This window comes from Hesperophylax consimilis, chromosome 27, assembly GCF_061612785.1.
Source record: "Hesperophylax consimilis isolate HC1 chromosome 27, BYU_Hcon_1.0, whole genome shotgun sequence".
Classification (NCBI taxonomy): domain Eukaryota; kingdom Metazoa; phylum Arthropoda; class Insecta; order Trichoptera; family Limnephilidae; genus Hesperophylax; species Hesperophylax consimilis.
The window spans coordinates 25,675,504-25,702,109 of record NC_142862.1 but is presented as its reverse complement, the minus strand read 5'-3'; the positions used below and the strand labels follow the sequence as shown (position 1 = coordinate 25,702,109).

Here is a 26,606-nt window from a genome sequence, read left to right as displayed (position 1 = left end):
AATACGTATTTCAGCAATTCGTTCTATTCTCGATTTTATGAAGTCTATTAGCCCGACGACCGCATAACTAGTTTTAGAAGTGGTCAGGCCTAAAATTTCTTAACAACATTTCTTGGTTATGATGCGAGTACCTTCGTAGCCTTATCCGTTCACCGACAGTGATCAGAGTTTCCTCAACTTTGTTAACAACAACTTTGAATCGAATTCAAATACAGTGGCTACGTAATAAACGTTAAAAAGAAGAAGAAGATGGTTTTAAAGTTAGATTTTTATGTAAATACGAATGTATCTTCTTCTCTAAATAGTTTAGAACTGAATATACACACATCTCGTAACCAGTTCGACTTGACTTCATAAACAGATATTAAAATAGCACATAATTACAGATTTACCTATGTACACATACGAGAACAAAAAACTATACAAACAGTGAGTTTTTCAAAACATCTCTAAATAGTATAAAATAAAGTCGCTATCCGCATCTGTCTGTTTGTGCGCTTAGTCCTTCGAAACTACTCAACGAATTTTGGTAGGGTTTTCTCTGTCGTTTAGAGATTTATTTCCTCAAAGTTTATATATATATAATTCGGTGACCGGATAAATCATCACATCTTTAAAAAGTTATATAAAGTCATGGAAAGTGATGAAACAAAAACTTTATTAACTGGGTTAAGTAGGTTAGTGTGGTTAGGTTAAAAAAAATTTATCGTTTCCAATGACTTTATATCACTTTTTAAAAGTGTGTTGAATTGTCACTGTGTTGAGTTATCATGGAACCATATAATTCACGCATATTGTATTTACTCCTTAAATTCTTTTCTTCGTTCATTCGCTCTACATGCCCAACCCATGTTAGTGTACCTTTCTTAATCTTACTCATTACGCCTTACATCAGCCTAGCATTATTTACGCACTTCCACACTCACACGATCATACATGGTTTTACCACAAATTCGCCTAATGTATCTCATTCCTACAGCATTCAGTCTACTTTCATCCTTCCTTTGTCAGTTTCACGCATTACTGCCAAAGGTACATCAGGGTAGGTACCAGCACTCCATTGTGGATTGCTACTCGTAGCTTCGCTTCTTCGGACATTTCTTTGGATAATTGACAATTGAACATTTTGGGAACCACTGTTTATAGGAAAAGGTTTGCAATATCCATTGCAGCACTGTGCCGTACCTTATTCTCAAGTGTGGGTCTAACTGATTGCTGCAACTTAAAAAAATATCAATAGATACAAGTATATTATTGATGTAACGTAGATTTTCTCATGACAAACTGATTGGAAATTGTCAGTCTTCAAAGTGTAGTTATTTATACATACACTACTTAAATCAGGTTTCAGAGTGATAGCGAGTTCAGGAAATACAGGGTGTATCGGCACGTACCCGACAAACTTTAACCAGCTATTCCTTAGCACATTTGGAGTAAAAAATGTTATGGGCACTTTGCTGTCCAGTACCACCATTCATAATTGAAACGTGGCTTTAGCAGTGTTTGGTGACCTGCTCTGAATAGCCAATTTTCCCTTTCCCTACATCTCCCCTTTCCACTTTATTTGGCATCACAATATGCCACAATAATAATTGGAGATGCCATAGTCCCACTGGCTCCGGACAGCTGGGAGCAGTTGGGACTCTTGCGCGGTAATCATAATTAAAAAAATTTAAATATTTTTTTTATTTTAAAGAAAGACATAGCGGAAAATGTTGCTTGTGTCGTGATGGAAGACTCAGCCAGCCGAAGAATTTAACTCACGACGTCCGGTGGGATCCAGACGCGATGCCAACTTAGCTACTGACCGTTCAAACATATTAATAATAATTTATTTGACCTGTGTTCGAAACTTGAAACTTGAACTGAACCCGGAATCTACAGTTAGTAGTGTAAAGACTAAATACTGCATAGTTAAGACTCTATCTGGGGTTCGTTTGAAGCTTACATTTTAATTAATTACGACAAATTCGTTACTACAGGGTTTTCCAATAAGAGGTGTTATTTTGATATTCAATCGTAAAAGATCAATGGTTTCGTTGCTTGTGTTGTCCAGATCAATGCCATCCAATTCCGGCCATAAAAAATCATTAATTATCTCTCGATAGCGATTCATTCACCGTAACTGTTGCTCCAGCCTCATTTTCGAAAAAGTAAGGTCCAATGACTCCGCCGGACCATAAACCGCACCAAACAGTCACACGTTGAGGATAGAGAGGCTTTTCAACAATAACTCTTGGGTTTTCCGAGCCCCAGATGCGACAATTTTGCTTGTTGACGAAGCCACCGAGGTGGAAATGGGCCTCATCACTCAAGATGATTTGCATTTGATTCACTCAAGTGAATTTTAATAATTTCAATGCGTTGTTGAAGCGTGTATCGTTCCATTTTTATTAATGGCGTAGTTTCTACTTGTCAAATGTAAAAAAAATGACAGCTTCAAAAGTAACATCTACCGAAATAGCGGGCTATTCAAAATAACACCTCTTATTGGAAAACCCTGCTTAATATCTTTTTTTTCAAACCCGTTGATGAAAGATACATTTAAGATTAATAAAACAGTACCTTACCATTGAAATATTTTACGTAAAACGGTCTGAAAAAATTATAAAACGTGTTTCAACTATACAATTACATAGCTGTAAGCATAAGATTTTATTTTTCTGGGCGATAATACATCTGAGATTTTAGTAATATGTTTGTCAGAATTAATTATAATAAACCCCGCGGAAAGATCAATTTTCTAGGCCTGCTAGAGCAAATTCGACAGTAGGTCCGTACATTATTCACCACCTAGGATTCTTGCAGCAGACTCTCCATCTCCGTGTCACCTGTTTCTGTACTTCATTTTATTTAACTTAATTTCAATTTGTAATATTTATATTATTTTTTTTTGTAATATCTGCATTAACTGTACAGCGCCCCTGAGGTGATATTTCGCAAAAGCGGCGCTATAAAAATCATCCAATAAATAAATAAATAAATTACGTCAGGCCGCGCGCCGAAAGTTTTTGTGCACGCCTTCTTCACTTAAGCCGTTAAGATTCCCACATTATTTTGAGAGTATTTGCTAGGGTAATTTCGACCCTAAGTCCGTTCAATACACCGGAACTGCGCGTATCGTATTTTTGTACACGTCTTCTTCACTTACGCCGTTAACATTCCGACTTTATTTAAGGTTCTTGTTGAGCTGTATCTTTTTGATTTTGACATGATTACTGGGTCTCAATCACGCACTCCCGGAAGCAAGATTTAAAATTACAGTATTTACCTACGCGAAAGCCGAATTAATTTGTCGAATTAATGCGAAAATTCAAGATGGTTTTCCAATTATTTATCGATGTTGTATTTTATTTTTATAATTGATTGATAACATCAACTATAAATACTGGACCTTGAATAGTGATTAATCTTTGTATCTGAAGCCCGATTGTGATTTTTTTTTTAAAATTGCATGCTTATTAAATAATTATGTAAAAAAGAAAGAAAGTTCCGTTAAGTTAAGGCAGAATTGCATTTAAGGTGAAGTACTAAGAAGTACTGCAAAATCAAATTTGATTGCTTAAAAATACTTTAGATGCTTAAATTTAAAAAATGCGCTATAGAACACATCCTTGGCATTTGAAATAATCATCAATTTTTTTGATAAGTCTTTTTATAAGCCCAGAAACAAATTAAGTATCAGGCGTATAAAAACTGCTTTAAAGTTCAAAATCTCCCACTTACGAATTCTTTTTCGGTTATAGTTTTATTGCGTAATGTGGCTAATTAAGTTATTTAGAAAATGATCATTTGAATGTGTGTGCCGCTGGTGTTAAGAGGAAGCTACAAGCCAAAATGTGTATATTCTTGGTATACCTTATATTGTAGGTAATGGGCATTAAAATCGCTTGACAAACGGAGTCTAGAAACGTTCGATTTCAAACACAAAACTGGTTTTTATTTATTTTGTAAATTTTTTTATAAGGAAGTAAAAAATTTAATCAAGTGAAACTGTCACAGATAATCTTAGCTATAATACTGTATTTTTAAAAAGTTGTTTCCTTTATGCGTTCAATCATTTCTATTGAAAAAATATTTTTTTTAATAGTTAACATTCATATTTTTATTGGGTAATTTATTTTTTATTTGTTTTCTACTCAAGCGAAACGATAGGAAAACCTTAATTTATTTAAAGCATATTTTTTGCTATTCATAATGTACACCAATTCGTCGTAAAGATTATTCAAAATAGTGATTTGGCATTAAGCTTCGCCTTAAGCGAGAATTTAAACCTTATCGCCATCTATGTACGTAAGGATTAATATAGTTAGCTGCCCGATTTCAGATATTAAACGACGTGATGCATCGCCTTAAGCCCCCCGCATACCCAATTTCTACCGATTTATAACACGTTTCTCGTTAAGGCGATGCTATACGTAGTAATGCAAAATCATGGGTTTTTGGTTTGAAAATTTGGTCGCCTAGAAATGTTTCAGATGCTTTAATTAAATACTGCGAGTAGAATACATCTTGGCCTTTGAAATAATCGAGTTTTTTTTAGATAAGTCTTTTTATAAGCCCAGAAAAAAATAATGTATAAGGCCTATGAAAACTGCTTTAAAGTTCAAAATCTCCTACTTACGAACCCATTTTTGGTTATGATTTTATTGTATAATGTGGCAAATTAAGATATTTATAAAATGATCGAAAAAAAAGTCAATATTTATGCCTGAACATCCACAAAATAAAATAATAGGCACTTTTTGGCCACGTTTTTTTCTTGCATAAATCAAAACAGGCAGATGGTGTTAAGCGTGAATTTAAACCTTATCGCCATCTACGTAAGGGGTGTTATTGATAACGGCTCCATTTAAAATATTACACGACGTAGTACATCGCCTTAAAACTCTTTATTTTTTAAGATAATATCTATATTTTATTTTAGGGTGTTATCTCGTCTTGAAATCGATCATGTCCGTAAGCAATGCATTTTGTCGACTTTTTTCTCATTGTGCAATCTGCTTAAATATTTACAACGTGTAACCTTTTTTTGCCGGTTAGCCTTTTCGTTTGACTCTCTTTTAAGAGGTCAAAATTAAATCAAAACAGATTTAATTGATTACATTGATTGCACCTACCCACCCAAATGTACCATAAAATTCAAATTTTTACTTTTACGAGAGGGAAAAAGAAGTCAGGGTCGACCTGAGTGGAGTAATAAAACTATTCGAATTGACATGGCGTAATTAACTTGTTAGCCCATTCTCCTAGACATTTTTGGAGCATTACTTGAAATGTTGGAAATTAAAAATACATTTGAATATGTGACGCAAGATGGTCATTTTTTTCAAGTTCTGAATCAACTTATGACATACTTTCTTTCAAATGTGGTCTACATTACCGTCTTAGGTCATACGACGCACGTCTTGAATACTTCAATATTAATATACTTAAAATTAAAAGGAAATTGATTGATCAAATATGTTTACACAAAATAATTCACGGCCATCTTGATCCCACGTTATGTCTTAGCTATATTTCACGCAGTACTAACGAAATTAGTATATTCACCTGCTTGTTCCAATATCATTGAATAAGATGATAATACTAATAAATCTAAACTAAACATGAAATAGAATGGCGTCCGTGGTCGAGGGGTAAGGCTCTCGACTAGCAAGCCGAAGGTCGTGGGTTCAAATCCCGGCGTGCGCAAGTAAATTTTATTTGATTAATTTGTGTTATTTCACAATTTATTTATTAAGGCGATGCACTACGTCGTGTAATATTTTAAATTGAGCCCCTATCAATAAAAACGCTTACGTAGATGGCAATAAAGTTTAAATTCCCTCTTAACACCATCCGCCTGTTTTGATATATGAAAGAAAAAAACATGGCCAAAAAGTGCCTTTTATTTTATTTTGTGGATGTTCAGGCATAAATATTAAATTTTTTTTCGATAATTTTATAAATAACTTAATTTGCCACATTATACAATAAAATCGTAACTGAAAATGGGTTCATAAGTAGGAGATTTTGAACTTTAAAGCAGTTTTCAGAGGCCTATACATTATTTTTTTCTGGGCTTATAAAAAGACTTATCTAAAAAATACTCGATTATTTCAAAGGTCAAGATGTATTCTACTCGCAGTATTTAATTAAAGCATCTGAAACATTTCTAGGCGACCAAATTTTCAAACCAAAAAAACATGATTTTGCATTACTACGTATGGCATCGCCTTAAAAAATATACATAGTCTACTTGCGGCACGTTCCAGAGTGGAAGATACTCTCAGTATCGCCCTTGTGTAAGACCACCATTCAGAATTAAAAGGTTGTTTAAAATGTCTTTGGCCGCGTTTGGTTACCAGATCTGAATCCCCACCTTCCTCTTTTCCATCTCCCTCTCCTCCCCACTACCTTCAGCCTCACAACATTCCCCAAAATGTGGATGCCATAGTCTCACTAGCTCCAGACGGTTAGGAACAGTTGGGACTCTTGTGTGATATTCACATAAAAAAATTACGGTCATAACTAGGAAAGAACCCCTTAAATCACTCGACCATTGGAACCTATTTATTAAGCGTTGTATTTGTCGATCTCATATTTCAAATTCAAAATTAACAATATCAGAATATGTCATCACTAATTTCGTGCTTGAAAAAATCCTAAATAATTATTAATTTATAATAAAAACACATAAATTTGTTTTTGACCACGATAGTTTTATTTTAACTCTACCGGTTTCGGAAGATCCCTTCTTTCGTCGGGAGAATATTTAAAACTGATCTACTACACAAAATATTGACACATAAATACAAAAATGTTAAGTGTTTGAGTGAGGGGTGGACTATAAGACAGATTAATTTGGTTATTTATTATACTGGAGTTATTATTGAGGGATTTTCTACGGTGAAGAATTTTAACCCCTGTATCTTTACTAAAAGTATGATCGGTGGAAATGAGATGATTGGCAAACTCCGAAAAATTATTGTTATTTAAACATCTTAAATGTTCCGTGATTCTAATATTTTTTTTAAATTTTTTTTAATTTTTTTTTATTGTTTTTATTTATTGTTTGTTTGTAAATATTACATAATACAATTAATGAACTTAAAATGTCCAACTAGGCGATTGCCCGTTTTAGGACATTCCAATATGATAATGTTTTTACATGTAAAATTATAGTAAATTATAGTGTTGACTATTCTGTTGTTAAAAAAAATACATATGTATATTCATATTCTAGAATACTTTCAGTTATATCACGACATATTTTACTATTGTTTAGCTGACATAATAAACTAAAGAAATATTAATAGATAAAAACAAGAAAATAAATTTGAAAATGAAACTGAATTGAAGAAATTCTGTTGGTAAAGTAATACAAATGTATATTCATAATCTAGTATACTTTCAGTTATACCACGACATTTTTTTTTTTATTTTTTTTTTTTTACTATTGTTTAGCTGATATAATAAACTAAAGAAATATTAAAAGATAAAACAAGGAAATGAAAAATAACAAAAAATAAAAAATGAAAGTAAAGAAGGAACTTTTCCTTTAAGGAAAAATATCACGAAGAATTGAACAATTTTTGAACTTTCTTTATGTAAAAATACAGTTCCTGTAATGCTAATATAATACCAATATAAGTTAAAATGTAAAGAAGAATGTAAAGAAAACAAAATTTACAATTTAATTACTGTTTTTTAGCATATTCTCGCATTCAGCTCTCCCCAAGACCAGAAGCCAATTGTTTACCTGCATACGCAGAATATTAGTACTCTTTGCCTTCCATGCATCAGGTATGAGATTGAGCAGTTTAGGGCCTAAGTATGAGAATTGTCTCTGTGCTAAAGATGAGGAAGTGGTGGGCGGAACTGTTGGGTTTTTTTTTGCATGTCTTGTATTATGACAGTGGTTTACGGAAGCTAAGTAGTGCCTCTGTTTTTGAGTATGTAATATGATTTTCCTCATATATAATTGTCTTACATCAAGAACACGAAACTCTGCGAACAATGAATCGCTGGGGTACCTGAAAGGTTTTTTCAGTATGACTCTTATAAGCGATTTCTGGGATTTAGCTAAGGGATCGAGTATGGTTTTAGCACAACCTCCCCAACCTAAGGAAGCATAGTCTAGTATGGAATTGCACATTGCAAAGTAAATTCGTTTCAAATCATTTAGACATAGAATATTTCTTATTGCTATAAACAGATGTGTAAGTTTCCTGACCTTTGTGGAAGTAAAGGCTATGTGTTTGTCCCATCTCAGAAATTTATCAATGATAATTCCTAGGTATCTTATATTGTCCACACATTCTAAGGTATTGCATTTACATGTAATAGTGTCTTAACAATGGTGTATTCTAATGTTAATAATTTCTTGTGGTTGACCCGCTTGAGTTGAACTGAAGCAGATGAATTTCGTTTTATCCGAGTTTAGAGTGAGGAGATTACTATCTAGCCACTGTTTAACTTTGTTTATGCCAAATTCAGCTTTAATGCAAGACTCATTCCAGGTTTTGCCTTCGAATAAAAGTACTGTATCGTCAGCAAATGTAATAATGTGGTCTGCAAATGAAGTATTACATAAGTCATTTATATAAACATTAAACAATATGGGACCTAGTGTACTTCCTTGCGGTACGCCATATTTAATATTGGCTGGATCACTTAGAGTACCGTTAATATCCACTCTTTGGCTCCTGTTTTCTAGGTAACTAACAAACCACTTGAAAATTTGACCCTGTATCCCAATTCGCTGTAGTTTATTCAGGAGAATTTTGTGCGAGATAGTGTCGAACGCTTTAGCTAGATCTAAAAAAAGTGCAATGCATTTATTACCTTTATCTAGATTATTAGAGATGATTTTTGTCAAATTAGCGATGGCGTTTTCGGTGCTTAAACCTTTGCGAAAGCCGAATTGTCTACTAGAAAGGATGTTGTTATTTTCGAGATAGAGGATGAGACGGTTCTTTACAATTTTCTCCATAATTTTAGAGACAGAGTTGAGCAAGGAAACAGGCCGGTAATTATGTATCAGTGATTTGTCCCCACTTTTATGCAGTAAAATGACGATTGACTGCTTTAAATGGTTAGGGAATTTCCCTGATTTAAAGCTTAGATTCGCAATGAACGCAATCGGTATGGCTATGTATACTTTAATGATCTTTAGAAGATTTGATGAAATCTTATCGGGACCACATGCATTTGATGACTTAAGGTCGTCAATTATCTTCATGACTTCGTTAGTTGAAGTTGTGATTGAGTCTATTTTGTGACCGATCCTAGGGATAGTTAAATTGGCGAGAGCGGTTTCTGATTTCTTACACTTATCGAGAATTTTTTTCGCAAGTGTGTCACCCACAGATGAAAAGTAACTGTTTGCAAAGTTTGCCATATCTTTGGGGACTTCAGAGTTTGATGTGTTAATGTATAGCGATTTTATTTCAGAAGATTTATTGATTTTGGATTTGGTTATGTTGCGAAAGGTATCCCAAAAACGTTTTGGATTGCAGTTGTTTTCGTAAATGAGTTTTTTATAATAATTTTCTTTCGCCGATGTAATTAATTTCTTACACAAATTCCTATATTTTTTATAATAACATTGTAATATCAAATTCTCAGGATATGTTTTTGCCTTTTCATGAAGATGATTTCTTCTGTGAATCGATTTAACTAGCCCCAGGGTGATCCATGGTGTGAATTTAATTTGTTTATTAGATACGGTTATATTACTTGTGTGTTTTGATATATACTCGTGTAGTTTGATAATAAATTCTTTCATTGCTAAGTCACTGTCTGTTTTATCTAGAACATTTAGCCAGTTTTCTGCGCTCAAGTCCTCAATTAACTTGTTGAAATTAGTTTTAGCAACGTATTTAATTTTCGAAGAAGTGGGAGGCTTGTTTTTAAGACAAAGATATGTTGTATAGTGGTCTGAAATAGTTGAGTGTATAACAAAAGTGTCAATAAAGTTAATATTTTTTACATTGATGTGATCAAGACAGGATTTACTCGAGCCCTGTTCACGAGTAAAGCTGTTAATAGTCTGTGTGAAACCATTTTCCGTGAGTAGACATAGATAATCGATTGATTGACGGTGGTAGTCAGGGATAGTGTTAATGTTTAAATCTCCCATTATAATTTGCTGTTCAAATTTTTTCGCATTGTTTAAAATTGCTTGCAATGAAGAAAGGAAGGGGTCAATATTGATGAAGGAAGGAGATCTGTAAATGGCAAATATGCATATGTTATTATTCAATACTATTTTCATACAGTTTGATTGTGCTAAAGTAATTTCCTCTACATGAGCTTTAATTCCGTCCTTGATGTAGATGACAATTCCACTGGATTTGTTGAGGTTGGTTGTGGTGTGATATTCAGAGTAATTGTGGATTGATTTTACGGTGTAGTATTTATTTAACCAGCATTCGGTTAATATTATAACATCGAAAGATGAATTAAATTGATCCAGAAAAATTGTAAAGTCATCGAGATTTGATATGCTTCTAATATTCTGGTGTATGATTTTTAGACTATATGAGTCCCAGTTATAGTTGTTTAAATTCTCCAGATCTCGAATTATATTCATATTAATGCTAATTACAGAATCATTGTAATTATCCGAAGGTAACTGAAACATAATTATGATTAAATTTACTATGATGTGTGGTGGTGAACCCGTAGTTCTTTTGCGAAAAGTCTGCAAACAAAAAGTTAAAAACGAAAGTGTAAATTACTGTGTTGTTAATCAGTGTTTTATTAATATATTGTATAGTAGATTGTGAGTTCTGATAATTCGAGTATGATGCGTATTTTACTTCGAGATGAAAGTTGATTCCACTAATTATATTAGATATAAAAGATGTTATAAAAGATGATGGTGTTGGTATGTTTCGTATAGAGCAATCTAAGCAGTTGATGATTATGTAGATATCTGTCATGAAGGCTGCAAATACAATAAATATGAAAACAATAAAATCCATAAAATGGCCAAATGTAAAGTATGTGCTGATTCTGTAGAGGAGTTGATGCGAAAAAAAATGCCCAAAAAACAATAATTAAATACCATAACATGCGAAAAATGCAAAGAAGAACCAATACTAGGACATATTTATGTAAATTAAGATTTTTTCCAGATTTACATAGATTTGTTGGGAACATAATCTTACAAAGATTCTCGCTGCTTGTGATACTTACATATGAGTTTGATTGAAGCACAGAGAGAGAGAATAGAGAGAGTGCAATATTATGAGATAATGAGAGAACATTATATAACATGAACGATAATGTTGATACATAGTATTCCAACTTAAAATATATTTTAACCGTAAAGTGCATACTATAGTGCATAATGCTTCTGATTGTAATTGTTAGGTGTGATAAAGGACAATAATTAAATTTAGTAACATGTGAAAAATGCAAAAGTATGATTAAAAATGTGCGAATAAAATATGTAAATAAAACAGTAGTAAAGGTTTTTGAGAAATACAAAAACATTATTTTGACCGAGCTCGAGCATTTGTAGTTAATGTAAATTCTGTAAATACAAGTGAATATAATAAAAGTTAGCCAAAATAAAAAGATTATTGAAGAAAATAAGAGCATCATATAGTGAGTAAATAAGATATTACTACTCTGATTCCTACGAGAACATGCAGGAAGAATAATATTTACACAGTAAACAGATATTTTAAAGAATACTAAAACAGCGTGGTTTTTGTTGCTTAGAGCAGTGCTCCGCAACCTTTTCTCACATACGACACACCAAATTTCTTCCTAGAATTCCGCGGCACACCAAAAGCTAAAATATATACATATTAAATTGATACACAAATTTTACAATAATTTCTTGTTTTTTATTTGAAAAATATACATACATACATATAACTATAACATATTTATTTATACGCAATCTTAATAATTATTATAAAATAATAATAAATTAATGAGCGATTAATTGTTCAATTAACCTGCGCTTGTTTCAATGAACACAAAAGTTTTATATTCGGCTCGATTTTTTACAGGGCAACCCGAAATTCTTGGTCAAGACCTTTTAAGCATGACCGCTTATCATTTTTAATTAATACAAGCGTTGAAAAACTTTGCTCACATAAATATGTCGTTGAAAATGGAAGTAGTGTTAAGAATACTTTGACGGAAATGTGAGGATATTCTTTTTTAACGTAAATCCAGACAACATCTAATTGATCTTCGGAAAAGTGAAGTTTTAATGTCATGTCATTATTTAAATCTGTAAATTCCACTCGAATATGGAGAAGTATTGTTCCGTATTAATGGAATAAAAATACTGACCAAATTTCTGGTTAAGCATATTTAAATATTGTTGGGCCAGATCCACAGTTAATTGTTTGTTTTTAATTGTACTATGGTTGATCCTTTGGTACATTTCCAAACATCCTTTTTGCAACTCTTTCTGCCAAAGTTCGTTATTAAGTTCATTCAAATGCTCGAATATATCAGCCATGTATGCAAGTTTGGCTATCCAATAATTATCATCGAGGTACTGATATAGTTTGGGCATATTTTGATTTAAAAGAAACTCACACACCTCGTGACGAAGCTCAAACAATCTAGCCAAAACTTTTCCTCGGGTTAGCCAACGAATTTCAGTATAAAACAATAAAGATATATATTGGGCTCCCATTTCTGCACAGAGTATTCCAAAGATTCGCGAGTTTAGGGCTCTTGATTTAATTATGTTTACGATTTTAATGCATTCATTCATCGTGTTCAAAAGTTCCTCCGGTAAATTTTTGACCATCAATGCTTCTCGATGTATGCAGCAGTGTGTAAATTGTAACGTTGGATTTTTTTGTTTTACATAAAAGACAAAACCCTTTTTACTACCCGTCATTGCCGCAGCGCCATCCGTGCAACAAACAGCAATGCAATCGCTCCATTTAATATTATATATTTTGAAGAAATCATCGGTTACTTGAAAAAAATCTTCACCGGTAGTTCGCTCTGGAACCTCCTTACAAAATAAATAATGTTCTTTAATAAAGTCCTCGTCAACGAAAAGTACAATAGCTATCAACTGTGCTTGATTTTTAATATCGGTTGTTTCGTTGATCTGAAGCGCAAATTTTTCAGCCAATAACAGTTTTCTAATCAGTGTTTCTAATATATTGTGAATACGTCTTTTAACAGTATCTGCAGACAATGAAAAATAGACAATATTATGAAAAATATTTTGTCATTGTGTATTAAATACTTAATGAAATATTGTAAAATGTCAAATACATTGAATTTGACCGCGGCACACATGTGTCCGGCTCACGGCACACCAGTGTGCCACGGCACACCGGTTGCGGAGCACTGGCTTAGAGGAAGAGTATGGTTAGAATTTTTAATTGTAAGATTCGCAATTTTTATAATAATTTTGATGTTACTAGGGAAAGCTACTAATGAAAGTAAGAATGAATTATTTTGATAAATATTAGGTTTTAATTAAGTTTTATTAAGTTTTATATTTCTAGTTGTCTTACCTATGTAGAACGATGGACAATCATTGCAACATAGTTGGTAAATGCCTGAGTGGCTAAATTTGTGATCTTTATCTTTAGTATTTTTAAGTAATTTTCCCAAATTGTTATCAGTATAGAACGCGGGTTTAATGTGGGTAGGCAAATTTTTTGTACTAAGTGAAGAAAAATTGGATATGTATAAGATTTTACGCCATTGAAAGGGATTTATGATTTTATTATTAGTTTCAGGTGTACCAAATAAAAATGTATTCGTCGAAATGAGTTTAAGTTTCTTATTCAGGATTTTATCAATTAAGTGTGTCGAGTAACCATTATTTAGAGCAATTTGTTTTATTTTTGACAGTTCAATTTCGATATTAACAGCTGATAGTGGGATTTTTACTAAGCGGTGTACCATTGAATGATAGGCAGAATGTTTGTGTGATATCGGGTGGTTTGACGTGTTATGTTATAACACTTACCAATTTATATGTCAATATTTTGTGTAGTAGATCAGTTTAAAATATTCTCCTGACGAAGGAAGGGTTCTTCCGAAACCGGTAGAGTGAAAATAAAACTATCGTGGTCAAAAACAAATTTATGTGTTTTTATTATAAATTATGATGAGCCACAAAGTGAATGCTTTTTACAATTACGTAATTATTAATTTATTTATTAATTTTCCTAAAATCGACAGTTTACATTTATTTCAGTTTGTATTTAAGTATTATATGGCCAAAATAAAACCAATTATGGATTTCCTCCTTGTGACTTTACCTCTACTGAGACAGCATAATAAGGAATAAGTAAATTAAATTTGTAAGAAAGGAATATGAAATCAAAAATTTATACAAAATAAAAGATTTGTAAAACGAAAAATGTACAAAACAAAACATTTATCAATACATTTATAGCCATGGAGAGAGGTTGTAGATATAAATTAAATCATAATAGAGGTATAAACAATAGAGACGTAAACATTATTCACAAACCATATTACGAATTATATTTCTGCAAATGTTAATTGCTCTAATGTTGAAAGAATTAATTCATTGTGATGAAGACCATGTTTCAACTATTTTTCTCTTTAACTATCCCACAGCCAAGTGGGGGAGTAGGTAGTACCCAAAATTACTATCCTCCTTATATTAGCTTAAATACTTGACATGTCATTTTAGTATTTTACGTATTCGTGCGCAAAAACATAAGTTCCCATTAATAATCGACTGACTAATTGGGATTTCCATAGTTTAAAAGCCCATAAGACAGAAAAATGCATGGGGTCGTCGGAAGACCCACTTGGTTACAGACGTTTTGTTTGGCATCTTGGCCTGTCATAAGTAGGTATCTGGACTATCTGGTGGGGACCCAATTGTCCCCCATATGACGAACCGTCACTGGTCAGACCGATACTGCGAAAGGGGGAATTCCATAGAAAAAGTTCTATGTGATTCCCACCAGTTTCCCACTTATACTACGGGTTTCATCGGCAAACCGTTTATTTGCCTTATCTATTTCAGGTTATATAATATAATATTATCATTCCTTATCTATTTCAAGTTATATAATAATATAATATTTATCAGCGGAACGGTTTAGTTCCTGATGTAACACAAACCTCATTCCAATACCACGTTCGGCGTCATATTGGACAGGGGTGGTGAACAAGTCGAAACTGTTTTTTTGACGAAAGCGGCAGTATTTATAATAATATTTTATTTATTTATTTGAATACCGTACAAGAGTCCCAACTGCTCCCAACCCCGTCTGGAGCCATTGAAACTATGGCATCTCCAATTGGGATATGTTGTGAGGCTGAAGGTAGTGTGGAGGGGAAGAGGATGGTGGGGAAGTACCTGGCCATTCAGATTGGTCACCAAACACGGCTAAAGCCATTTCCACGTATCTTTCACTCAGGAGCGTGCCGCAAGTATCTCTAAATAGTATAAAACAAAGTCACTATCCGCGCCTGTCTGTTTGTGCGCTTAGTTCTTCTAAACTATGAAACGGAGTTTGATAGGGTTTTCACTATCATTTAGAGAATTTCTTTCGGAAAACATGGATATTATACAGGGTGTATCGGCACGTACCCGACAAACTTTAACCAGCTTTTCCTTAGCACATTCGGAGTACAAAATGTTATGAGCACTTTGCTGTCCGGTAACATTTTTTTTCAATTAAAAACAAAAAAAATATAAAAAAAATCCACACTCCGTCACTGTCATTGGCATTGTTTCTCGTGTTCAACAGCTGTTATTAGCAAGCGTGTCAAAAAGCGTCTTCGCTCTTTCATACACACTAAATAATAATAGTTAAAAATGAGACGAATGGTGCCATGCTATTTCGTTGTGATTGTAAAAGCGCGCCAACGTAGGTACGTACGTACATTATTCAACGAAACTCGAACAAAATATTGCCAGATGGGTTTTCAAACTGTGACAAAGGATAAAACAGTGGTGACATGTGGTGAAAATATGAATGGTAAATTTTTTATTAAAAAAAATGTTACCGGACGGCAAAGTGCCCATAACATTTTTAACTCCAAATGTGCTAAGGAATAGCTGGTTAAAGTTTGTCGGGTACTTGCCAATACACCCTGTATTTATTGAAAGTAGAGAAAATTAGAGCAACGCCAGGTACACGTCAGCTAGTACTATATATTATTTTAAATGAATAACTGTTTTAACTGAATGATTCGAATCCGCTACCTTCGGCTTGCTAGTTGAGGGCCTTACCCTTCGACCACGAAGGCCGTCAAATAGCGGGATCCATCTTTGAATATGGAAAAATGTCAGATAGGGGGGATGTGGTTTACGAGGGTAAAAATGTTTGGATGCCTCTTGTTTTTTTGGAGTTGTTTGTAAAAGCGAACAAATTAGTCTAAAGTAGAGGTGAGGCGTATTTATCGTACCCAGTAAAAGTACCGGGTATTTTCATGCGACACTTTGTACTTGTGATAAATCTCCCAAATACCCTGTTCCAAAATACTTACAAGTATTTTATACCGGGACTAAATATTTTTTATAGATACTTTTATCAGGTTTTTTTGATAGGTATTTTTGATAAGTATTTTTAATAGGTATTTTTAATAGGTATTTTAATGGGTATTTTTAAAAGACATTTTTGATGGGTATTTTTGATTGGTATTTTTAATAGGTATTTTTGATGGGTATTTTTAGTAGGTATTTTTGATGGGTATTTTCGTTGGGTATTTTCAATAGGTATTTTTGATGGGTATTTTTAGTAGGTATTTTTGATGGGTATTTTCGTTGGCTATTTTTGATGGGGATTTTTGACGGGTATTCCTGGTGGGTATTTGTGACTACTTACTTTACTTACGTACTTTTATGATGATCTTTTGGTATCGGAAAAATGGGGAATTTTTCGACAGGGAATTCCGTAGCCACCCCCCCTCCATAGATTTGGAAATTATTGTGGGGAATCACATATGAATTTTTGTTTGTGGGTAAATTTTTTTCAGTGAAGTTCTGCAACAACCCCCCCCCATGGATTTCGAATAATAAATGGGGAATCTAGGTTACGTAGAAAATTTGTGGGCAGAATTTATGTGAGTGCAGTTTAGAAATTACTTATTCTGAATCAATCCTCAGGTCGGTATTAAATACTTTTGAATATTTTTACCAGGTATTTCTTTGTACCTGTACTCATTGTACCCAGTAACGAGAAGTACTCACAGGACCCACCTCTTATCTAAGGGGTTAAGTAGGAAGATGAACTGAACATACAATAAACTAGTCGACTACCCCTGATTTATATGTATATACATAAGTAGCCATTCATAGTATAGTGTTCCAGTTAATAATCAACAACTCTTAATAGCACGCATCTAATTAAAGGTTCAAGGATTTGATCATTGAATACTTCGAACCTACTTTGTTGGGTATCACGAAACAGCATGATGTGGTATATTTAGTGGCGTAGCTATTAATTTCTTGACCCCTGGGCAAGCTTTTAAACCAGTCGATTAATTTAAAATTTATAGTATTTAGATTTTATCATTGAGAAATGTGGAATGAACCATTTATGTTGGCACTTTATCTTATTTTTTACGGTTAATGAACATTTCAAAGCTCCTTTGCTCACGGTGAAAACGAACTTGTGAGCTGAAAATTAGTAGTTTTTATGTAAAATTTTATCTTTTTAATCAATAGTCCAGGAAAAAATACTTACTCCTATAAAATATTGCTAATTTATTCAAAATCTTGTCAAATTATGCGTATTACTGTTAAAAACGGGACAGCAGGCCTCTAACGAGTGAATTCACAGATTTCCGTAAAACTCGATTGTGTTATGGCGATGTCGGAACATAAAAATTCAAATTTTTTAAGCACGGATGCATGAACACGTGTTCCGATATATTATTTAATAATTAAGAGGAAGCTACAAGCACAAATGTGTGTATTCTTGGTATACCTTATATTGTAGGTAATAGGCATTAAAATAGCTTGACAAACGGAGTCTAGAAACGTTCGATTTCAAGCACAAAACTGGTTTCTATTTATTTTGTAAATAATTTTATAAGAAAGCAAAAATGTTAATCAAGTGAAACTGTCACAAATAATCTTAGCTATAATACTGTATTTTTAAAAAGTTGTTTCCTTTATGCGTTCAATCATTTCTATTGAAAAAATATTTTTTTTAATAGCACTGGTCGAAATTTATTTTTTTAAATGTAGTCCCTTAAGCATAGCTAATTTTTTATATGTATTTAGTATCCATAAACACGATGTGATTCAAAAAAAAAATTTGATAGGTCAGTTTTTTTTATTATTTAACAAAGTTTTTTTTTCAATTAGTTCTTTAGAAAATGATCGTTTAAATGTGTGTGCCGCCAAAATGTGTATATTCTTGGTTCACCTTATATTGTAAGTAATCGGCATTAAAATCGCTTGACAAACGGAGTCTAGAAACGTTCAATTTCAAGCACAAAACCGGTTTTTATTTGTTTTATAAATAATTTTGTAAGAAAGCAAAAAGTTAATCATGTGAAACTGTCACAGATAATCTTAGCTATAATACTGTATTTTTTTAAAGTTGTTTTCTTTACGCGTTCATACATTTCTATTTTTAAAAAAAATTTTAGTAGTTTACATTTATATTTTTTTTTTTGTAATTTATTTTTTAATTTGTATTCTACTCAAGCGAAGCGATAGGAAAACCTTCAATTTATCTGAAGCATATTTTTGGTATTCATAATGTAACACCAATTCGATTGATTTAGCACTAAGCTTCGCCTTAATAATAGTTTGTTAGGAAATGGGATGCTATCACGTTTTTAACAGGATTTTAAAACTCATTTTCTTCTTGTCGTCACGTAACCCGAAAAAGTTTTGAGGTTTTTTAATAAACTATTCTTATAATTTCAGTGATATTTTTTAATGCAAGTAATTAAAACATTACCACATATACATCATAATACATATACATCAATAATTTGTTATTTTTTTTTTTTTTTCCTCCGCTGCTCATCTCATAAGGGAATTCCTGTGTCGAGATGAGCAGTATTTATATTATTATACACTAGCTGATGTGAACTCGGGGTTGCTGGGGGTTATCCTTAAGATATAGGCATACCACCGCGGACTCTTTTATAGGCCCTTTTAAGATATAAAATTCCGTAGTACATCATTTTGATGTATCTCATAAGGTTTAGCCAGCGTTAGCAATTTAGTGCCCGAAAATATATTTTTTCGACTTAATAAAACATAGACTTTTGTCTATTTTCTATAAATATAATATGCACTTATTATATATGTAAACCTTCCGGAAGAAATTCTCTAAATGATAATGAAAACCCTATCAAAATCCGTTGCGTAGTTTAGAAGAACTAAGCGCACAAACAGACAGACGCGGATAGCGACTTTATTTTATACTATTTAGAGATGTTTTAAAAAACTCACTGTTTGTATTGTTTTTTGTACTCAAAACGTGTTTTAAATAATTTTCGGAGCTTACTTTGCGATTATTTTCTATCGAGAGAATTTCACATAATTTACGTTTCTGCATTACAAATGTATAGATATTACCTTCAAAATGAACATATATTTTTTTGGAACTTAAAAACTTAAAGAGTTACCCAGAAACTTGTTATAAATCGGTAGAAATTAAGTATGCGGGGACTTACATACCGGCTTTCTTTTAGGGTATTGTCTCGTCTTAATGAATAAATAGGCGATGCTAAAATCGTAACCCGGGTGAGGGAGGGCTGTGCGCAAATCCCCAGGCGACTGCCCAAACTGCCCACACAATCGCAACGCCACTTGCTATAATAATTATGCACTATATTCATATTCGTTTCGGATTTTTCGCTCTAGTGGCTCAGAACCGACTGCGTTAGTAAAAAATTGCCCCATTTTGCGTACATCGTACATTTTAGCATAATTATTATCAGTAGTACAACAGACCCAGCTTGAGAAGCGTGACTTAACGCTTTCTTCCAAAGCAAATTCGTCAGACGAGACTTATGCATTTTATACTAGTGCAAATTTCATCTCGCCAGAACTTATTTCTATTCATAATGATCAGTTTTTCAGCTTTATAGTAAATATAATAATGATATGTTGGCTTATTTTTATGGCACCATTATTTATGTGAATTATCGTATCCGGTGACCGGATAAATCATCACAATGATAATTCATCACATCTTTGAAAAGTTATATAAAGTCACGGAAAGTGATGAAAAAAAATCTTTATTAACTGGGTTAAGTAGGATAGGTTAGGTTAAAAAAAAATTTTTTCATCGTTTCTAATAACTTTATATAACTTTTTAAAAGTGTGTTGAATTGTCACTGTGTTGAGTTATCATGGAACCATCGTTTCTACAGTGGAAGATAATTTAATTTTAATTTTTATGTGAATATCGCACAAGAGTCCCAACTACTCCCAACCATCTGGAGCCAGTGAGACCATGGCATCCCTAATTGGGATATGTTGTGAGGCTGAAGGTAGTGTGGAGGAAAGAGGATGGTGGGGAAGTACCTGGATTTTCAGATCTGGTCACCAAACACGGCTAAAGCCATTTTAGGCGACGTTCCAATTCTGAATGGTGGTCTTACACCAGGGCAATACTGATAGTATCTTCCAATCTGGAACGTACTGCAAATATACCGTATATTATTTAAGTGATTAAATTGTGATATAACACATATCAATCAAATAAAATTTACTTGCACACGCCGGGATTTGAACTTGCGACCTTCGGATTGCTAGTCGAGAACCTTACTCCTCGACTACGGAGGCCGTACTCTCAGTATCGCTCTGGCGAAAAACCACTATTAAGAATTGAAACGTAGCTTGAAATGTCTTTAGACGTGTTTGGTGACCAGATCTGAATAGCTAGGAACTACCCTACCTTACTCTGACACATCTCCTTACCCTCTCCACTCTCTACAAGCGAGTGGTCGTGAGGTGGAAGGGGTGCGGAGGGTGGAGTTAGTTATTCATTATTATGTGAACACTGCGTAATTGTCCCAACTGGTTCCAAGGGTTAATGGAGAGTTGGAATGAGTGAGGCTAGATGAATGAGGCGTGGGGTAGGTCAGGGTTTATATTTTGTGAATACCGCACAGGAGTCCCAACTGCTCCCAACCATCTGGAGCCAGTTGGGGGACGCAGTACTACTCACACAACAATAATACATGCATTTGTATGATGTGTTTGATGCTCAGCATATTTTTTCTCTGAAATTCTCTAGTCGCACCCTCTCTTGGATACAAAAATATTGCATCATTTCACCTCATTTGAGGTAGGACACTTCAACATATCATTTCAGTATTTAAGTAAGTACCTTATATAAACTCGTATGACGTGTTTGACGCTTAGCATATTTTTCTCTGAAATTCTCTAGCAATTCGCCCTCCTTGGATACGAAAATATTGCAAAACTTCACCTCATTTGAGGTAGGACACTTCGAAATCTCATTTCAATTATTGAGTTTCTCATACAAAATCGTATGACGTGTTTGACACTTAGTATATTTTTCTCTGAAATTCTCTAGCAATTTGCCCTCCTTGGATACGAAAATATTGCAAAACTTCACCTCATTTGAGGTAGGACACTTAAACATCTCATTTCAGTAGTTGAGTATGTCATACAAACTCGTATGGCATGTTTGACGCTTAGCGTATTTTTCTCTGAAATTCTCTTGCCATACCCGGATACGAAAATATTGCAACACTTCACCTCATTTGAGGTAGGACGCTTCAACATCTCATTTCAGTATTTGAGTGCCTCATACAAACTCATTCTGATATCGTATCCTACTAATCACTACACCACAGAGTATTGCGACATCTCAAAGACTTAAACCAAAACCACCCATCCATGGTGTATCGGATGGTGATGCGTGAACTCACAGGAACTTACGTTAATTCAACTGCAACGAATGTGTGTATCTACTATTTACGAACTGCAAATTGGATCAAGTATCATGTAAATTGGATCAAGTATCATGTAAATTGGATCAAGTCTCATGTAAATTGGATCCAGTCTCATGTAAATCGGATCAAGTCTCATGTAAATTGGATCAAGTCTCATGTAAATCGGATCAAGTCTCATGTAAATTTGATCAAGTCTCATGGAAATTAACTAAGAAAATTAGTTTGCTTAGATGAAGGCTTCGAATTTATTTTAACAGCCAAGCATTAAGATAAAAATTTCCTAGCTTGAAGGAAAAATTCATCCGCTTTTGACTTGTATGTTTTCTTATATTTACTTCTCTTAATCCTGTACTCCTGGTACCTGCCCAATGGAATTTCTGAATGTAACCAAGGAAAGATATACCTGGCTAATTGGTGCAGTCTCAAAAGCGTGTATTCCTTGCTGTGTATTCGTGTAAGCGTGTATTCCTTGATCCAAAGTAAAAAAATTTCCTCTTCGTTCATACAATTTTGATTTAGAAACTAAAGCCTTTAAGGTTTTAAAAACTTGTCTTATAGACATTAGATAATATTTGACAAGTCAAAATATTTCACCAAAAAATGTAGATATAATATTTCTCAACGCCATCTAGTGGGAAATTTAGCACTAACAAAGCCTTTTCTACAAAATAAATTTGGTTGTTTACAGATGAAAAAAAATATAATAAGCAGTAATTGTTGATTGAAGTACTAGTACATATTGAATTATTTGGCGTGTTGGAAATAAGACGACGTGGCTCACTGGTCCATAACATCTGACCGGACATTATAAGGTACGGGGTAAATTCCCGTCGGTGGCATTTATTTTTACTCAGGAGATATTTTAAATTTGTATGGATATTTCAGGCGACTAATTATTGCTTATAATAATTTGTTATCCTTTGTGCTATGCATAAAACCTTTATAAGCTGTTGCAGGGTAAAGCTAATAGCTACCGAGGCACGATTACTATCATAACTTGTTGCTTGGATTTCAATCAGTGACGGTTCGTAGCCAATCTTATTGGGGGTTCAATCAGATAACAAAAAGAGAGAAAAATAATCACACGTATGTGTGAAAAAATCCTATTTTTGTCTTTTCTTACTATGTTTCCCAGATCTAAATGAATATTATGCGTAGAACACGATTTCAGAATGAGTTTGTCCAGTGTTTTCCAATAAGAGGTGTTATTTTGATATTCAATCGTAAAAGATCAATGGTTTCGTTGCTTGTGTGGCACATAGCGCCGTCTTGTTGAAAGTAAACGCTGTCCAGATTAATACCATCCAATTCCGGCCATAAAAAATCATTAATCATCTCTCGATAGCGCAATCCATTCACCGCTGCTGTTGCTCCAGCCTCATTTTCGAAAAAGTAAGGTCCAATGACTCCGCCGGACCACAAACTGCACCAAACAGTCACACGTTGAGGATAGAGAGGCTTTTAAACAATAACTCTTGGGTTTTCCGAGCCCCAGATGCGACAATTTTGCTTGTTGACGAAGCCACCGAGGTGGAAATGGGCCTCATCACTCAAGATGATTTGCATTTGATTCACTCAAGTGAATTTAAATAATTTCAATGCGTTGTTGAAGCATGTATCGTTCCATTTTTATTAATGGCGTAGTTTCTACTTGTCAAATGTCAAAAAGTGACGGCTGCAAAAGTAAGATCTACCGAAATAGCGGGCTATTCAAAATAACACCACTTATTGGAAAACCCTGTATAAGGTGGGTAGTCAAATACAGAAATGAGGTGTATAAAGAGCCAAAATCAAAGCCAAAAAAAAGAATTTCAGAGAGAAAATTTTCATCAGAATATTATCGTGTATAGCGGTCACAAGGAAACAACTGTAGCTAAGTAAATTATTTATAATGTTGTATATTTTGTTTCAGGTTCTTACCAGCCCAGCAATGACCTGATGCTGAGATTCTACTCGTATTTTAAGCAGGCCACAGAGGGGAAATGCAAGAAGGGGAAACCCGGCTTCTGGGACGTAGTTAATCGGTAAGCGTCTTTCTAAAGCTATTGTAATGTTCAATTGTAATATGCTAACATTTTGAAGATCTCCGTGGTCGAGGCGTAAGGCTCTGGACTAGCAATTCGAAGGTTGCAGATTCAAATCCCGACGTGCGCAAGTAAATTTTATTTTATGATATTGTATTATTTTACAATTTATTCATTTAAAATAATATATAGTTTACTTACGGCAAGTTCCAGAGTGGAAGATAATCTCAGTATCGCCCTGGTGTAAGACCACCATTCAGAATTGAAATATTGTTTGAAATGGTTTTAGCCGTGTTTGGTGACCAGATTGAATACCAGGCACTCCATCACCTTCCACTTCCCCGTCTCCTCCCCCTCTCCACTACTTTTTGCCTCGCACATACCCCAATTTGGGATGCCATAGTCTCACTCGGTTCGGCAGTAGTTGGGACTTTGTGCGGTATTCACATAAAAAAGCAAACATGCACATAACCCAACCTAACCTGCGCAAATAATCAATGTAACGAAACAGGTGATTCAGTAAATCTTACCGCACAAGCGAAATAGATAATACTCACTTTAAATGTTCCGATGTAGATTTGAATGGAAACCAATGTCGCCACTGACGTAACTTTTAGCATGCGCTCTGTCTCTATTACACTAGCCTGACATTGTATATTACCATCCCATTTGAATAAAGAAACACGCGCACTAATTTTTCAACTGCTCCCAACTTTTGGACCAGTAGGATTACGCCATCCTCAGTTGGTGTATGTTATGATGCTGATTGGAGCAGGGAAGGTAAGGAGATGGGAGGAAAAAGGCTGTGAAGTACCTGGATAAAGAAATTTCAAGCCACTTTTCGATTCCGAATGGTTGTCTTTCACCTGAGCTATATGTAGAGTACCTTCTTGTTGTTGTTATTATATTTTACCTATAATCCCACTCTCTCATTATTCCTATTGTGTCATTAATCCTATTGTCTCATTATTTCTATTGTTTCATTATTCCTATTGCCTCATTATTCTTATTGTCTCATTATTCCTTTTGTCTCATTATTCTTATTGTCTCTTTATTCTTATTATCTTATTATTCATATTGTCTCATTATTCCTATTGTCTTATTATATTTTGACATTTTGACTATCATCCCATTAATCCTATTCTCTTATTATTCCTATTTATCACTATTCCTATTGTCACATTATTCCAATTATCTCACTATTCCTATTGTCTCATTAATCCTATTGTCTATTAAATTTAGACTTTTTGACTACCATCCCATTAATCCTATTCTCTTAATATTAACATTTCTCACTATTCCTATTGTCTCATTATTTCTGTTGTCTCATTATTTCTGTTGTCTCATTATTCTTATTGTCTCATTATTCCTATTATCTCCTGATTCCTATTGTCTCATTATTCCTATTGTCTATTTTATTTTTACATTTGACTATCAACCCATTAATACTATTCTCCTATTATTCTTATTTCCCATTATTCCTATTGTCTCATTATTCGTATTGTTTCATTGTTCAGATTGTCTCATTATTCCTATTGTCTCATTGTTCCTATTTTATCATTATTCCCAATGTATCATTATTTCCATTGTCTCGTTATTACTATTGTATTATTGTTTATATTGTCTCATTCTAATTATTGTATTTCCTTTGATATTCCAGGGCAAAATGGGATGCTTGGAATAAACTGGGAGATATGTCCCAAGAGAGAGCCATGGAGTCATATGTAGCTGAATTACATAAGGTAATAAATAGTCGAGTTTAAACAGGACTTCGCTAAAGTCAATAATGATTGTATCCATTATATCAGTTATTCAAATGTATCAATTGCATCAATTAATTACTCAATTGTATCAATTATTTTTTCTTCCATTTGCAGATAGTGGAGACCATGTCTTACACGGACAACGTGGCAGCCTTCTTCGACACGGTGGAGTCGCAGGCGCCCGTGCTCAAGGACGATCTGCTGCTGGTGGCCGGCGACGTGCTCAACAAGCAGGCTTCGCCGCCCCCCTCCCCTATCCCCAACGGTAACAAACACCACACCTCCACACCAGTGGCCGCCCTGCCCTCATTTGGCTTTTCTATGGTCACCCAGCTATGTTATTGTACCATTAAGGCCTGTTTTATGCACTGGGGCGTTCTTGGCGTATTTTGGACAATTTCCAAATACCTGCAAGCGTCTGCTGGCCAAAATGTGGCTAATTCGAAGAGATATTTTAAAACATTTATTAGAATTATTTCAAAAGTTCCCGCGCGTTGGAATCTCCGATATATCACAAAGCATAACTTAATATTTTCACATTTTAGCAAAAGATGTCTCACAATTGTTCTGAATTATTTGTTATTGACGTTCCGCAAACAATTTTTTACCTACATGAAAATAACACTTGGAACTCGCCCAGAGCTGAGGAGTATTAATTATATCATAAAGCCACATACTCATCAGCGAGCTGTAACAGTAACCATGTAACCAAAAATCATGGTTTGAACGTGGTTTGAGAGTGACTCGCGGCGATATAACGCCTGCAATACAGCTCTCGTGTACCACAGCTTGGTTAATATGTCTGCAGCGGTTATGGTTACAGCTCACTGATGAGTATTTAATGTCTTATATTTAAACTATATCGTCTGATTTTTACTTTGTTCTGTATGTTTTTTCGTTTCTTTTTTTCAATTTGAATGTATGCCTACATATTATATCT

At 33.9% G+C, this 26,606-nt stretch overlaps 1 protein-coding gene across 3 annotated transcripts in view; it reads left to right on the top strand.

Moving 5' to 3' along the window:
- The window catches only part of LOC149410840 (acyl-CoA-binding domain-containing protein 4), a 64,998-nt gene that overhangs the window by 25,389 nt on the left and 13,003 nt on the right, over positions 1 to 26,606 (top strand). For all 3 annotated transcript variants that reach the window (XM_089647812.1, XM_089647811.1, XM_089647810.1), the window contains exons 2-4: positions 23,792 to 23,903; positions 25,564 to 25,645; positions 25,781 to 25,931. In XM_089647812.1, coding sequence (XP_089503938.1) covers positions 23,792 to 23,903; positions 25,564 to 25,645; positions 25,781 to 25,931 — 345 coding nt within the window. The remainder of the gene's footprint in view (positions 1 to 23,791; positions 23,904 to 25,563; positions 25,646 to 25,780; positions 25,932 to 26,606) is intronic.